Raw genomic sequence first — 11,927 nt, forward strand, 5'->3', positions numbered from 1 at the left:
TGTAAATAATTGTCTGAGGGGTTGGCTTGCTGGTCAGTGCCTGTGTTTATTAACTAATATTAGTTCTTAAATAACTAAACGGCGTGTGTGTTTGAAGAATAAGGCTACTCCAGATGGGATAAATCATCCAGTTCGGGCGGTGCGCGCACTATTTCCGTTTCAATGATCAACGAATTGGCATCCACGATGCTCTGAAATGCGCATAAACAGCATTATTAGAGTGGATCACTTTTAGGGAGTTGGCAGGTACCCAGGACTGCTACACACATTATCATTATTGCTGCGCGCTGTTAGCAAACTATTTGCACCACCGCCTGCTCCGCCGACATTGCCTCCGCCGCTGTTTCCACCTCCACCGCCAGCTCCAGGGCCAATGCTGCCCGTCGACGATGAATTCGAATTTGAGGCATTGGCGCCGTTCGCCGAGGACGATGACAGTACCACACTGTGCGGTGAGCTGCCACGGCGCACCACCTTCGCCTGCGACTGCTGCGGTGAGTTCTGGGTGACAATCACAAACTTCTGCGCCGGCTGATTGGCCTGAATGGCGCGTATTTGCGGTAGGGCGGCCACCACGGGACTGCTAAATAAATGAGAGAGAGAGAGAGAGAGAGAGAGAAGAGAACCACTTGTTAAATATTTCAAGCAATTTAAATAGTCGAAATTTGTCTACAGTCGAGGGCATATGCATTGAGTCTATCCTTGGATTTTATCTTACCCTTGTCGCTGAGAATTCGGCATAGAGACGCGTCCAATGGCTGTCGCTGTTTGAGCAGCACTTGTTATGGGCGCCGTATTGATGCTGCTGGAGGCCAGCACTAGGGCGCTATTGGCTGGTGCATTGCGCACTTTGACCACAGCTTGGCACAGCGAAGGACCCAGAAAACCAAAGTCCGCTTTGTACTCCTCAGCAATATCCGGTGGGTTGCGCATTTGCTTTAAGATGGGCGGGCAACATTTCTGGAGCATGGCGCGTATGTGGCCAGCGGCTGTTTTATCCGTATTGCTCATTGAGGTGCCCAGCAGATGTGGCTCGATGCGTTCCGAGATGAATTTCAAGCGTGGTACGATAAACACTTTGATCACCTCGCCGCCCAGCTCCGAGAGGCCCGCAATGGAGCCATAGAGCGATGACAAATGTGTTTTATCATTCTGCAGAGCTTTGCTAAAGATGCTGTAGGAGGAGGAGGAGGAAGATGAGGGAGATGAGTTAGATATATATAAATGGATGTTGTATTTCATGCACTTACCGTGTGACACGAGTTTGCAGATTATTTGTGAGCGTGTTGAAGGTTTTGCAGATCTGCGCCATGAGACGGGAGGCAAAGTCACGCAAGGCCCAATGATTGTCGAGCTCTGGACGCATGCACAGCTGCTTGGACACAATGCAGGTCATAACAGATGGTATCAGCTCGTGCAGCTAAAAAGAGTGAAAAGTTCAACTTCAACAAGTGGAGGGAAACTTCAACATTGGCTTACATATTTCTCCAGGAAGAGCGATGGATTGTCCAGCAGAGCGCGCACCATGCGCATCAAATAAATCAAAAGTGCTAAATTATTCTGAACAACATTAACTTTAACGCCCTCGGCAATGAAGGTGCACATGCGGGGCAGCATTTCATGGAGACCCGGATCAGAGCCGAGCGACTGCAGCGCCTCGGCACGACGAGGCTCATCCGATCCGACGCAGGCTTCGGTGATCTCCTTGTAGTACAGCTGCTGTTCCACCGACAACTCATGCGTGGCCAACTGTTTGACATGTATTGTTTCGACGTTCTTAAGCTTGTGTATTTTTCCAGTGGTTGGCTTTCCAGCGGCATCTTTGTTCAGGCCTTGGTCTAGTTTGATGACAGGATTAACAGAGTCCACGAGCTGCGAGTCTTTGGAGAGGGGTGGTGGATTTTCCGGCACGGTCGGCTGTATACCCTCCACAACGAACCAATGGGATCGCAACGTCAGATCAAGTGGTATTTTAAATGAGCTATTAGCTGTGATCTCGTTTAAGTCAATCTCTTTATCCTCTGTAAAATGTAGTTCGCGACCGCCGCCGGAGGCGAATCGGAAGGGTATAAAGTCCTTGGTCATGAATCCATATTGTGGCTCAATATTGCGCACCTTCAGCGACATATCAATGTCTTTGACCGACAGCTTTTGCCGCTTGGCATGGTGCATGAATTTGGCGGCATCCTGTACAATTCGCTTCAGCTTAATGGAAACATCTTCAGCTAGCTCTTTGGCGGCGTCATCGGATAGGGAGCCCACGCCGATGCTTTCGGCAATTACTTTCATTGATTCGGCTGATATGCTGGAGCCATAGAGCATACTGCTGGCAGGGCTACTACTTTTTAACACTTTATTACTCATTTTGATAAATAAACAATTTTTTTCACCCTGCAACGGTATATGCCATCCACTTGCGATGGGTAGAGGTGGGACACTAATGGTGGTCGATTACTCATTTGATACAAGCGAATGTATCGTACTAAAAACTAGTTCGATAAGTTTTAGAACAGAAACTTGTTTTTAAATTGAAAAATTACAGTACACAAATAAAATGAAAATATTCAAATGTTATTAAATATAAATACCTAGTTTTATTATTCATTGCTGGAATTGGCTCAAATTATATCTGATAGTAGTGCTGGAAAAGGCGCTCGAATGCAAATGCTAATCGAATGACTCCATATGCTAAATAATCGGTGCATACAAATACATCGCTTTGCTGGCCATCCCTAATTCGTAGTTTCTTTTCTTTATTTATGTTCATACCTTGTGGCTTTTTTGTTTTATTATTGAAATTATAGATTATAGCTTGCAAAATATTGTAAATGTAATGCGATTAACTATTAAAAGCCAGTGCAAGTGTTTAATAAATGATCAGCAATTAAGTTGAAAGTGCATTGAAGCATGTCGCGTCGCACCTTTGGAACAAAGCAGCAGCAGTGAAAATTCAACGCGAGACTGCAGGGTGAAAACGGCGCCATTTTAAGAAGCAAAACAAAGCCAGCAGCAAAAGCAGCAAGCAAAACTTGAATGCAATGCAATTAAAGGCGCAAAAAGCATATGCATATGCTCAAATAACAATTTCATTATCGGTGTGCATAATCAATTAACGCTACAAAAAAATTACAAAACGTAAGTGTACGTGTGTGTGCGTATTTGTGTAAGTGTGTGTGGAATTTCCGCCCGCCCCCTCGGCCATAAATATTTGTTTGCGTCTGTGTGTGTGTTTTGTGTCTGTCGCATTTTGTGGTTTGACCTAGTTAAATTGTCAAAAATTCTGAACGTGTAGTAGATAATGTGACCAGCTTAATAAAGTTTTATCATTTTATATATGTACATATATTATATATGAATAGCTCCGCCCTCGAGTCGAAATATGAGCAGTGGCCAAAATGAGGCATCAGCAGCAGCAAAAAAGGAAAAGGTTCTCGAAACGCAGCAACGTACACAAGAATCCGGCAGTGAAAATGAGGTAAGTCGTGCACTAAAATATTTATATATAATAAAATCTACATATTAAAAGTTACTTTTAATTATGTTGTAAGTGTATGCTAGGGCTATTAAGTATTAATTAATTAACAAATCATAAGAGAAAAGAAAATAAGACATTATGTTATAACTGGGATACGAGCATCGAATATTCCCATATAACTGTTATAATAATTTTCTGTTATATATTAATTCATTTATTTAATTTTATAATAGTGCAAAGCTTAAGTAATATAAATATGCTCTTAAATATTATAAAATTTATCATGTTAATTCTGTTATATATTATATATTCTATTTGATTAATATTTCGTTAAAATAGAATACAGTTTTTTTATATTAATATTCAGTTATATGGTATAAAGTGTTAATTTAAGTTTAATATGCAAAAATTAACATACGATGATTATTTCAGGAAACCGACTCTATTACGGATCAGTCGAGTCAATCGAAGTCTACGAAATCAGCAACACAATTTAGCGTGCAGCGTTCGGATATTGATGGACTGCGCATGAGAATCTCGGCCATAAGGAACCCGCCCGCAGCGCAAGCAGCCGCAACGTCAACGAACGCAGCAACAAGTTTAACAAATTCGACTCAAGCTCGAAAGGAAGCGTCGACAGTTGAGAATATTTCGCGTAAGAAGCTGACAAAGGTGCGCAAGATGAGCGAGGCTCAGGAGCTGAGCGGCTGCTCGACAGATGCCAAGGACAGGCATAGAGACAAAGAAAGGGAGAGAGAGAGGGAGAAAGATAAAGTCTTATCAATTGCAAACACAACCAAAAAGATAAAAGTCAAACGGAAGAAGATTGCGCAAAAGAGCAGCAGCAACTTCATGGCCAATAACAATAATAATAACAATAGCAATGGTAAAACGAATCGCACGGCTGCAGCTGTATTTAGCTCCGATTCGGATGATGACTTGCCCTTGAAGATGCACATTCAGCGTGCACCGCGTCTGCTGCTAACGGCAATTGGTGGCAGCCAGGGCGACCATCATCACATGGGCATCTCCAGCAGCGACAACGAGGAGCTGGTCAAAGCAGCCGACCTGGTCAAGGCGGCCATTAAGCGTGTCGAAAGCGATGCCGAGGACAACAGCAGCATTTCAGCTGGCATTGCTGCCGCCAAGGTTAAGCAACAGCATCTGCCCCAATATCAATCCACACTGTTGCAGGACTTTATGGAGAAGACACAAATGCTGAATCACACAGGCAGCACCAACAGCTTAGCCGATGCAGCAGCTGCAGCTCCAGCTGCATCGGCATCTACTAGCAGCAGCAGCAACCTCGCACAACAGCAGCTGTTGCAGCAACAGCAACAGTTGCAGCAACAGCAACAGTTGCAGCAACGCAAGCGACGCGGCCGCCCCAAGAAGCTGCAACCAACTGTTGCCGCTGCCAGCGTAGCTCCCCTGCCCGTCGCCGTGCCCACCATCAATGAGTCGGCAGACTCGGGCGTCATCAGCACCACGCCCTCGCCCAAAATGCAGCCAGCGGCAATGGCCAGCGACAATGCAAAGCCGAAAATCGATATGGCCTATCTGGATAAGCGCATGTATGCAACGGCGGAACGTGTGCTGTATCCGCCGCCGCGCAGCAAGCGACGGCAGGGCAACAAGAAGGACAAGAAGGAGGATGTGCAGGTGGATCCGCTGTGGCGCAAGATCGACGTGAACAAGAAGTTTCGCTTGCGCAGCGTCAGCGGCTACAAAAGCGACGGAGGCGGCGGTGGTGGCACATCGAATACCATTTGCAGCAAAATCCTCGCCGCCAAAAGCGGCTACGTCTCGGACTATGGCAGCGTGCGGCATCAGCGGCACAATCACAATTCGGGCTATAAATCGGATGCCAGCTGCAAGAGCCGCTACAGCAGCCGCAGCTGCGCCAGTCGCAGTCGCAGCCGCATGAGTCGCGCCAAGAGCTGCGGCTATCGCAGCGACTGCAAGGAATCCTCGGGTAAATCAAGCAAATCGCTGCGGCGCCGCAGACGCGCCTCTATGCTGCGGAGCGGGCATGAGCAGGCAGCGAGTGCGCTCAGCGATGAGCACGATCAGGATATACTGCAGCTGGCGGGGCTCTCGCTTGGCCAGAGCAGCGAGGAGAGCAACGAGTACATTAGCAAGCCGAGTCTCAAGTGTTTGCCCAGCACGAGTGCCAGCAAGAAATATGGTGAGATCAATCGGTTTGTCACCACTGGACAATATTTTAGTGGAGCAGCAAAGGCCACAGCCGGGAGTCTTGCGGCCGGAGCCAGCACGCCGATAGCGACAGCAGCGGTGGCAGATAACTTTATGCAGGGTATGAGATACAGAATGAATTATATATAAATATTTGACTAAATATATTTGATTTTCTAGGTAAGATGTTGCTGCAACGCAAGCACTCCATTAGCCAGGATACGATTGTGCCCAGCAAGAGTGCGTGTAAAATAAAGAGTCGACGTTCGTCGGCGGCCAGCATGTGCAGCAGCTATGTGTCGGGCGTGTCGCGACGACGACGGCAGCGCAGGAAGAGCATGAGTCATTCGAAATCCTTAAACATTGACTCAAAGCTGCTAACCGAAATAGACATCATTGCAAGCACATTTCACGCGCGGTGTCGCATTCAGGAGGATCGGCTGACAGCGAGCAGCGGCAAGGAGAAATTGCTGGCCGAGGCGAATAAGCTGCAGGCCACGCTGGCCACTGCACCCATTGCAGCGACGTTGCCGCTGCTAAATGGCGGCGGCAGTGGCAGCAGCAACGTAGCGGGCACTGGCAGTGGAGCCACCAAGCCGCTGAAACGTGCCCTGAAGAAGCGCAAACTAAACGAACCGCTGATTGACTTTGCCATGCTCTCGGCCAGCGCTGGCAATGCGAATGGCATCAGCAATAGCAACAGCAGCAGCAGCAACGGCGGCGCCAAGCGACGCCATAAGAAGTCCAGCAGCTACAGCGGCGGCAGCAACAGCTCTAGTCCCGACGATCATAAGCTGCCGCTGAAGAAGCGCCATTATCTGGTCACAACGGGCGCCGAGGTGTCGGCGTCGGCGTTTGCCAGCAACGGCAAGCTGAATGCCGAGGCGTGGGCAGCTGCTGCAGCGGCGGCCAAGAGCAGCGTCAATACCAAGGCCCAGGCGCAGTTCAATGCCAAGAAGCTAACGCCCAAGAAGCGACATTTGCTGGTCAGCCAGGAGGCCAGTGGCAGCGGCTCCTCGGCAGCGGGCAACGCCTCTCCATTGCGCATTGTCGTCGATAATAATTCCATAAGCGGCGGCAAGCTGCTGGACATCAGTCCCAGTTCGCTGTGCTCGCTGAAGCAGCAGCGTCGTCAGGGCGCCAAGTCGAAGAACTCCACGGTGGCGATAGCGGGCGCAGCTGCTCGTGAGCTGCCGCAGCAACTGCAGTCGCCCGCCGGCAGCAACAGCTGCCCGCCGCCGGGCATCTTTGAGCCGTCGGTGGAACTGGAAATCCAAATACCCATAGCCAAGTTAAACGAGGCGGTTATCACAAAATCGGAGGTGGAGTCACCTCTGCTGGCAGCCATGGACATGAAAGAGGACGCCAACAAGAAGGAGCAGTGCCAGCGCGTGCTGGAAACGCTGCTGCACAAGACGGGCGGCAATTTGTTGCTCAAGCGCAAGCGCAAGAAAATCAATCGCACCGGCTTTCCCACAGTGAGGCGGAAGAAGCGTAAGGTGAGCGTTGAGCAGACAGCGAATGCACAGCAGCAACAGTCACAGCCACAGCAACAGCAACAGCAGCAGCAGCAGCAACTGGAGCAACAGCAACTGTTGCCCGCTCGTGAAACGCGCAGCAGCAGCACTCTGGCTGCCGCTGTCACAATGGATTGCGAGCGTGTGCCGCAGCCAGGCGAGGCGCGAGAGACATTTGTGGCTCGCAGCAGCAACCAGCGCACGCCGCGTTTGTCGGTGGTGGCCCTGGAGCGTTTGCAGCGACCCCCAACGCCAGCAAATAGTGGAGCGGCAGCTCGAGGCAAGCCACGCGGCAGAGGCAGACCGAAGTTGCAAAAGCAGCTGCCACAGCAACAGCAGCAGCAGCAAGAGCAGCCACAAGAGCCCCAGCTAGAGCCGCTTCTGGAAGTGCAGCCAGCGAAAAAGCGCGGACGTGCTGCCAAGCAAGCGGAAGTGGCGCTGCCCAGACTGGAGCGAAGGCTGGAGAGTAGCATTAAGCTGCCTGCGGGCATTGATCCCAATACGAATTTCAGCTGTAAAATACGCTTGAAGCGACGCAAAACGATGCAGCAACAGGACACAGTGCAGCAACAGGAACAGCCGCAGCAAGAAAAGAAATCGCAACACCAGCAGCAGCAGCAGAAGTCGCAACAGCTGCATTTGGAGCCACCCACCAGCGATGATCAAGAGCAGATTGCAGCTGAGGCGGCAGCCAAGCGGCAGCTGCAGCCAGTGCCAGCCATTGAGCATGAGCCATTGCCAGCGCACGAGTCCAGCTCCAATCTGGCCACCGACTATGCCAGCTGCAGTGATACCAGCGAGGATAAATGCAGCACTGCATCGCAGCGCAAGCGCACCAAGTTAAAGAAGAACTATTTGGTGGCAGGACTCTTCTCCAATTACTACAAGCAGCTGGGAGGTGGGGGTGCAGCAACGACGCCCGCTGCAACTGTTGCCAGCAAACAGCCAAATAAGAAAACTGCAGATGGGGAGCAACAGCAACAACAACAACAGCAGCAGCAGCAACCACAGCAGGGCAGCTCTTTGCTGCCCCCGCCCACCTATTGTGAACGTTACTTTAGGAGCACAATCATGGACTTTGAATTGCCATATGATATTTGGTGGGCCTATAGCCACGATAAGTTGCCCACGCGACATGTGGTGCCCAGTTGGAACTATCGCAAGATACGCACCAATGTCTATGCGGAGTCGGTGCGTCCCAATCTCGCGGGCTTCGATCATCCCAACTGCAATTGCAAGCCCCAGCCGAATGGCGCCTGTCTGGACAATTGCCTGAATCGCATGGTGTACACAGAGTGTGTGCCCAACAATTGCCCAGCGGGCGACAAGTGTCGCAATCAGAAGATCCAACGACATGAGGTGGCGCCTGGAGTGGAGCGTTTCATGACCGCCGACAAGGGCTGGGGTGTGCGCACCAAGTTGCCCATTGCCAAGGGCACCTACATACTGGAGTATGTGGGCGAGGTGGTCACCGAGCGGGAGTTCAAGCAGCGCATGGCCACCATTTACCTGAACGATACGCATCACTACTGTCTGCACCTGGATGGCGGTCTGGTCATCGATGGCCAGCGCATGGGCAGCGATTGCCGCTTCGTGAATCATTCGTGTGAGCCCAACTGCGAGATGCAAAAGTGGAGTGTGAATGGATTGTCGCGCATGGTGCTGTTCGCCAAACGTGCCATTGAGGAGGGCGAGGAGCTGACCTACGATTACAATTTCTCGCTCTTCAATCCCTCCGAGGGCCAGCCGTGCCGCTGCAATATGCCGCAGTGTCGCGGTGTGATTGGCGGCAAATCCCAGCGCATTAAACCGCTGCCCGCGGAACTGAAGACGACGGCAGGTGTGGAGGGCGCCAATGCTGGCGCTAAGGATGCCAACGGCAATCGAAATGGGCGGCAGCGCAAGCACAAGGCCAAGAAGCACGCACAGCGCCAGCAGCAGGCGGCCAAGGAGGCAATGGTTGTGGCACGCGTTCAGCAGCTCTCCGAGAAGGAGAAGAAGCTGGTCAAGCAGTGTAATATCTTTCTGGTGCGCAACTTCGAGAAGGCAAGTAGCAAACGCTCCAATATAAAGTTATTCTCCAATAAAACTTCTCGCATTCACAGATTCGTCGTTGCAAAGCCAAACGTGCTGCAGCAAAGGCACGCGCTGCTGGCTCACCGGCAACGGGTGAGGCCGATCTGCCTGGACGTCGTCCATCGACGCCTTCGTCAAGCTCGCTGCTGGCCGCGCAAATCTCAGCTCTCTGCACACCGCGCAACATGAAGACACGTGGCCTAACGCAAGCCGTACAGGATCCGGAGCTGGAGAAGATGGCCAAAATGGCTGTAGTATTCCGCGACATTTGTAGCGCACTTGAATCTCCCAAAATGTCGGAGCTGCTCTCCACATTGGCCAGCAGCAAGAAAAAGAAGCAGCTGAAAACTGCGCGTCTCGATTTTAAGACAATTCAAGCTCAAGTGGAGCAGGGACATTATAAGACACCACAGGCCTACGATGAACAGATGCAGCAGCTGTTCACAGAGGCGCGGCAGCTCCACGGCGACGATGAGGACAAGTCCAAGGCGCTGCAAACGCTGCTGGAAAGCTACAAGCAGCAGAAGGAAGCGAACTACGCGCAGCTACTGGAAATACTGGGCAAGCCGGAGGGGCTGGAAAGCTTTAAGCCCAGGCAGGAGGCAGATGAAGAGGCCAAAGAAGTTCAGCCAGAGGATCAGAAGCAGCTGCAGCAGCAAAATGCAAAGGAAACTAAGGAAACAAAGGCAGCTGTGGTTGCAGCGCCAGAGGTGGTGCCGGCTACGGACGAAGAAGATGTCATACGCTGCATTTGTGGTCTGTACAAGGACGAGGGTCTGATGATTCAGTGCTCCAAGTGCATGGTCTGGCAGCATACCGAGTGCACCAAAGCAGACATCAATGCGGATAACTATCAGTGCGAACGCTGCGAGCCGCGTGAAGTGGATCGTGAAATACCGCTGGATGAGTACACGGAGGAGGGACATCGTTACTATCTATCGCTGATGCGTGGCGACCTGCAGGTGCGCCAGGGCGACGCGGTTTACGTGCTGCGCGATATACCCATCAAGGATGAGACGGGCAAGGTGCTGCCCAGTCAGAAGCATACGTACGAGACCATTGGAGCCATCGACTATCAAGAGTGTGACATATTTCGCGTGGAGCATCTGTGGAAGAACGAGGCGGGCAAACGCTTCATATTCGGTCATCACTTCCTGCGTCCTCACGAGACCTTCCATGAGCCATCGCGTCGCTTCTATCCCAACGAGGTAGTTCGGGTCTCGCTGTACGAGGTGGTGCCTATAGAATTAGTGATTGGGCGCTGTTGGGTGCTGGATCGCACCACATTCTGCAAGGGTCGACCCATGGAGTGCACCGACGAGGATCATTGCTACATATGTGAGCTGCGTGTGGACAAAACCGCGCGTTTCTTTTCCAAGGCAAAGGCCAATCATCCGGCGTGCACTAAGAGCTATGCGTTTAGAAAGTTTCCGGAGAAACTCAAGATCTCAAAGAGTTATGCGGTAAGTGAAATAGAAAAAATAATCGTAATCAATCAGAGCTCAACAATAAATCTCATTTGCAGCCACATGATGTGGACCCATCGTTGTTGAAGTCGAGGAAGCAAAAGACTGATTTAGAAGTAGGAGCAACATCCATAAAAATGAGCAGACAAGAGCAGAAAACAAGCCAAGCAACGGGCAGCAACAGGAAACAGCGAAATGCGAACGCTGGGCAGACAGGATCAGCATCCAGTGTAACGGCATCACTCACAGAAACCACTGTTAAAGTTTTAACGCCAGTTGCTCCCAATGGACAGGTTGATATCAAAATATACAACATTTTTATCATAGTCATACTCAAACTGTATTCTGTTTATAGGTGCTAAAAAAGAAGCGATCGCGCTTGGAGAATGTTTTAAATACCATGAAGCTCAAATGCCTGGATGCGCAAACGGCGCAGGAGCAGCCAATCGATTTGTCCTACTTGCTAAGTGGACGCGGCGCCCGACAACGCAAAACCAACTGCAGCAGCAGTAACGGCAGCAACAGCAACAGCAGCAGCTCGGCAACGCCGAGCGCCTAGTGGATGCTAATATATCTCTATGTAGCCATGTACATAAATATCGACTTTAGAGGCATTGCGTACTATTTATATGAAATGAAAAAGAAAATGATAATACATAATTTAGCCTTAGTTCGTAAGTTGTAAAGCGCATAAAACGGTGATAGTAGTAATTCTAGTTTGTAAATTGTTATGAACAACTTCTTGAGCAACTTAACATTATGTACGATTATTATGATTATGATTAATGCAATTATTTATACTTGTATGATGATTATGATTATTGCAATTATTTATACACTTGAACACATGTATGCCTATGAGTACGGTCCACTTTTATAGACAAATTACTTATGCTTTTTAAAAATTGTTTTACATATGCATTTTCATTGATTATTGTTTTACAAAAACCAAGGTCCTCTTTTTTAATAGCGTTTAGCATTGTTATTTTAAATTATTATGTATTATGTTATGGCTGCTTATCAAACTACTTGAGCAATACAAGTAGTACACTCAATGCGCGATTAGTTTTATAACATGTATATTTAAAAAAAATTGTTATCAACTTCGAACACAAATTTGAAAGTAAAATATATATATTTTCATTAACACACGAAATTCCCATTGTTATTTCAAAAGGCCGTTGATGCTATCTTATA

At 49.4% G+C, this 11,927-nt stretch overlaps 2 protein-coding genes across 3 annotated transcripts; one reads left to right on the forward strand and one right to left on the reverse strand.

Annotated features, from left to right (window-relative positions):
* Positions 1–6: 6 nt before the first annotated feature.
* Taf6 (TBP-associated factor 6) lies at positions 7–2,453 on the reverse strand. 2 transcript variants are annotated; one of them, XM_089468083.1, is made up of 5 exons: positions 1,480–2,453; positions 1,251–1,420; positions 719–1,174; positions 268–580; positions 7–191 (listed from the first exon to the last, which is right to left on the reverse strand). In XM_089468083.1, the coding sequence occupies exons 1-5, from the start codon at positions 2,362–2,364 to the stop codon at positions 105–107; spliced, it is 1,911 nt and encodes a 636-aa protein (XP_089324209.1). In that variant the 5' UTR covers positions 2,365–2,453; the 3' UTR covers positions 7–104. The 2 variants fall into 2 exon arrangements, with proteins under 2 accessions (XP_089324209.1, XP_089324208.1); XM_089468082.1 differs by having other exon boundaries at positions 268–583.
* Positions 2,454–2,711: 258 nt separating this feature from the next.
* Positions 2,712–11,886, forward strand: ash1 (histone-lysine N-methyltransferase ash1). The gene is made up of 7 exons (XM_089468068.1): positions 2,712–3,135; positions 3,360–3,475; positions 3,908–5,792; positions 5,852–9,234; positions 9,294–10,727; positions 10,790–11,023; positions 11,086–11,886. Exons 2-7 carry the CDS (start codon positions 3,380–3,382, stop codon positions 11,287–11,289), a joined length of 7,236 nt encoding a protein of 2,411 aa, XP_089324194.1. The 5' UTR covers positions 2,712–3,135; positions 3,360–3,379; the 3' UTR covers positions 11,290–11,886.
* The last annotated feature ends 41 nt before the right edge of the window (positions 11,887–11,927 follow it).

The sequence above is a fragment of the Drosophila arizonae genome, chromosome 4 (genome assembly GCF_054131065.1).
Source record: "Drosophila arizonae isolate 15081-1271.41 chromosome 4, UAZ_ARI_1.0, whole genome shotgun sequence".
Classification (NCBI taxonomy): domain Eukaryota; kingdom Metazoa; phylum Arthropoda; class Insecta; order Diptera; family Drosophilidae; genus Drosophila; species Drosophila arizonae.

Coding starts and splice junctions, on each gene's coding strand:
- ash1 (XM_089468068.1), top strand. CDS start 3,380: ATGAGCAGTGGCCAAAATGAGGCATCAGCAGCAGCAAAAAAGGAAAAG. Junction 3,476..3,907: donor AATCCGGCAGTGAAAATGAG/GTAAGTCGTGCA, acceptor TGATTATTTCAG/GAAACCGACTCTATTACGGA. Junction 11,024..11,085: donor CAGTTGCTCCCAATGGACAG/GTTGATATCAAA, acceptor TTCTGTTTATAG/GTGCTAAAAAAGAAGCGATC.
- Taf6 (XM_089468082.1), bottom strand. CDS start 2,364: ATGAGTAATAAAGTGTTAAAAAGTAGTAGCCCTGCCAGCAGTATGCTC. Junction 1,421..1,479: donor CGCTCTTCCTGGAGAAATAT/GTAAGCCAATGT, acceptor CACTCTTTTTAG/CTGCACGAGCTGATACCATC. Junction 1,175..1,250: donor CTGCAAACTCGTGTCACACG/GTAAGTGCATGA, acceptor CTCCTCCTACAG/CATCTTTAGCAAAGCTCTGC.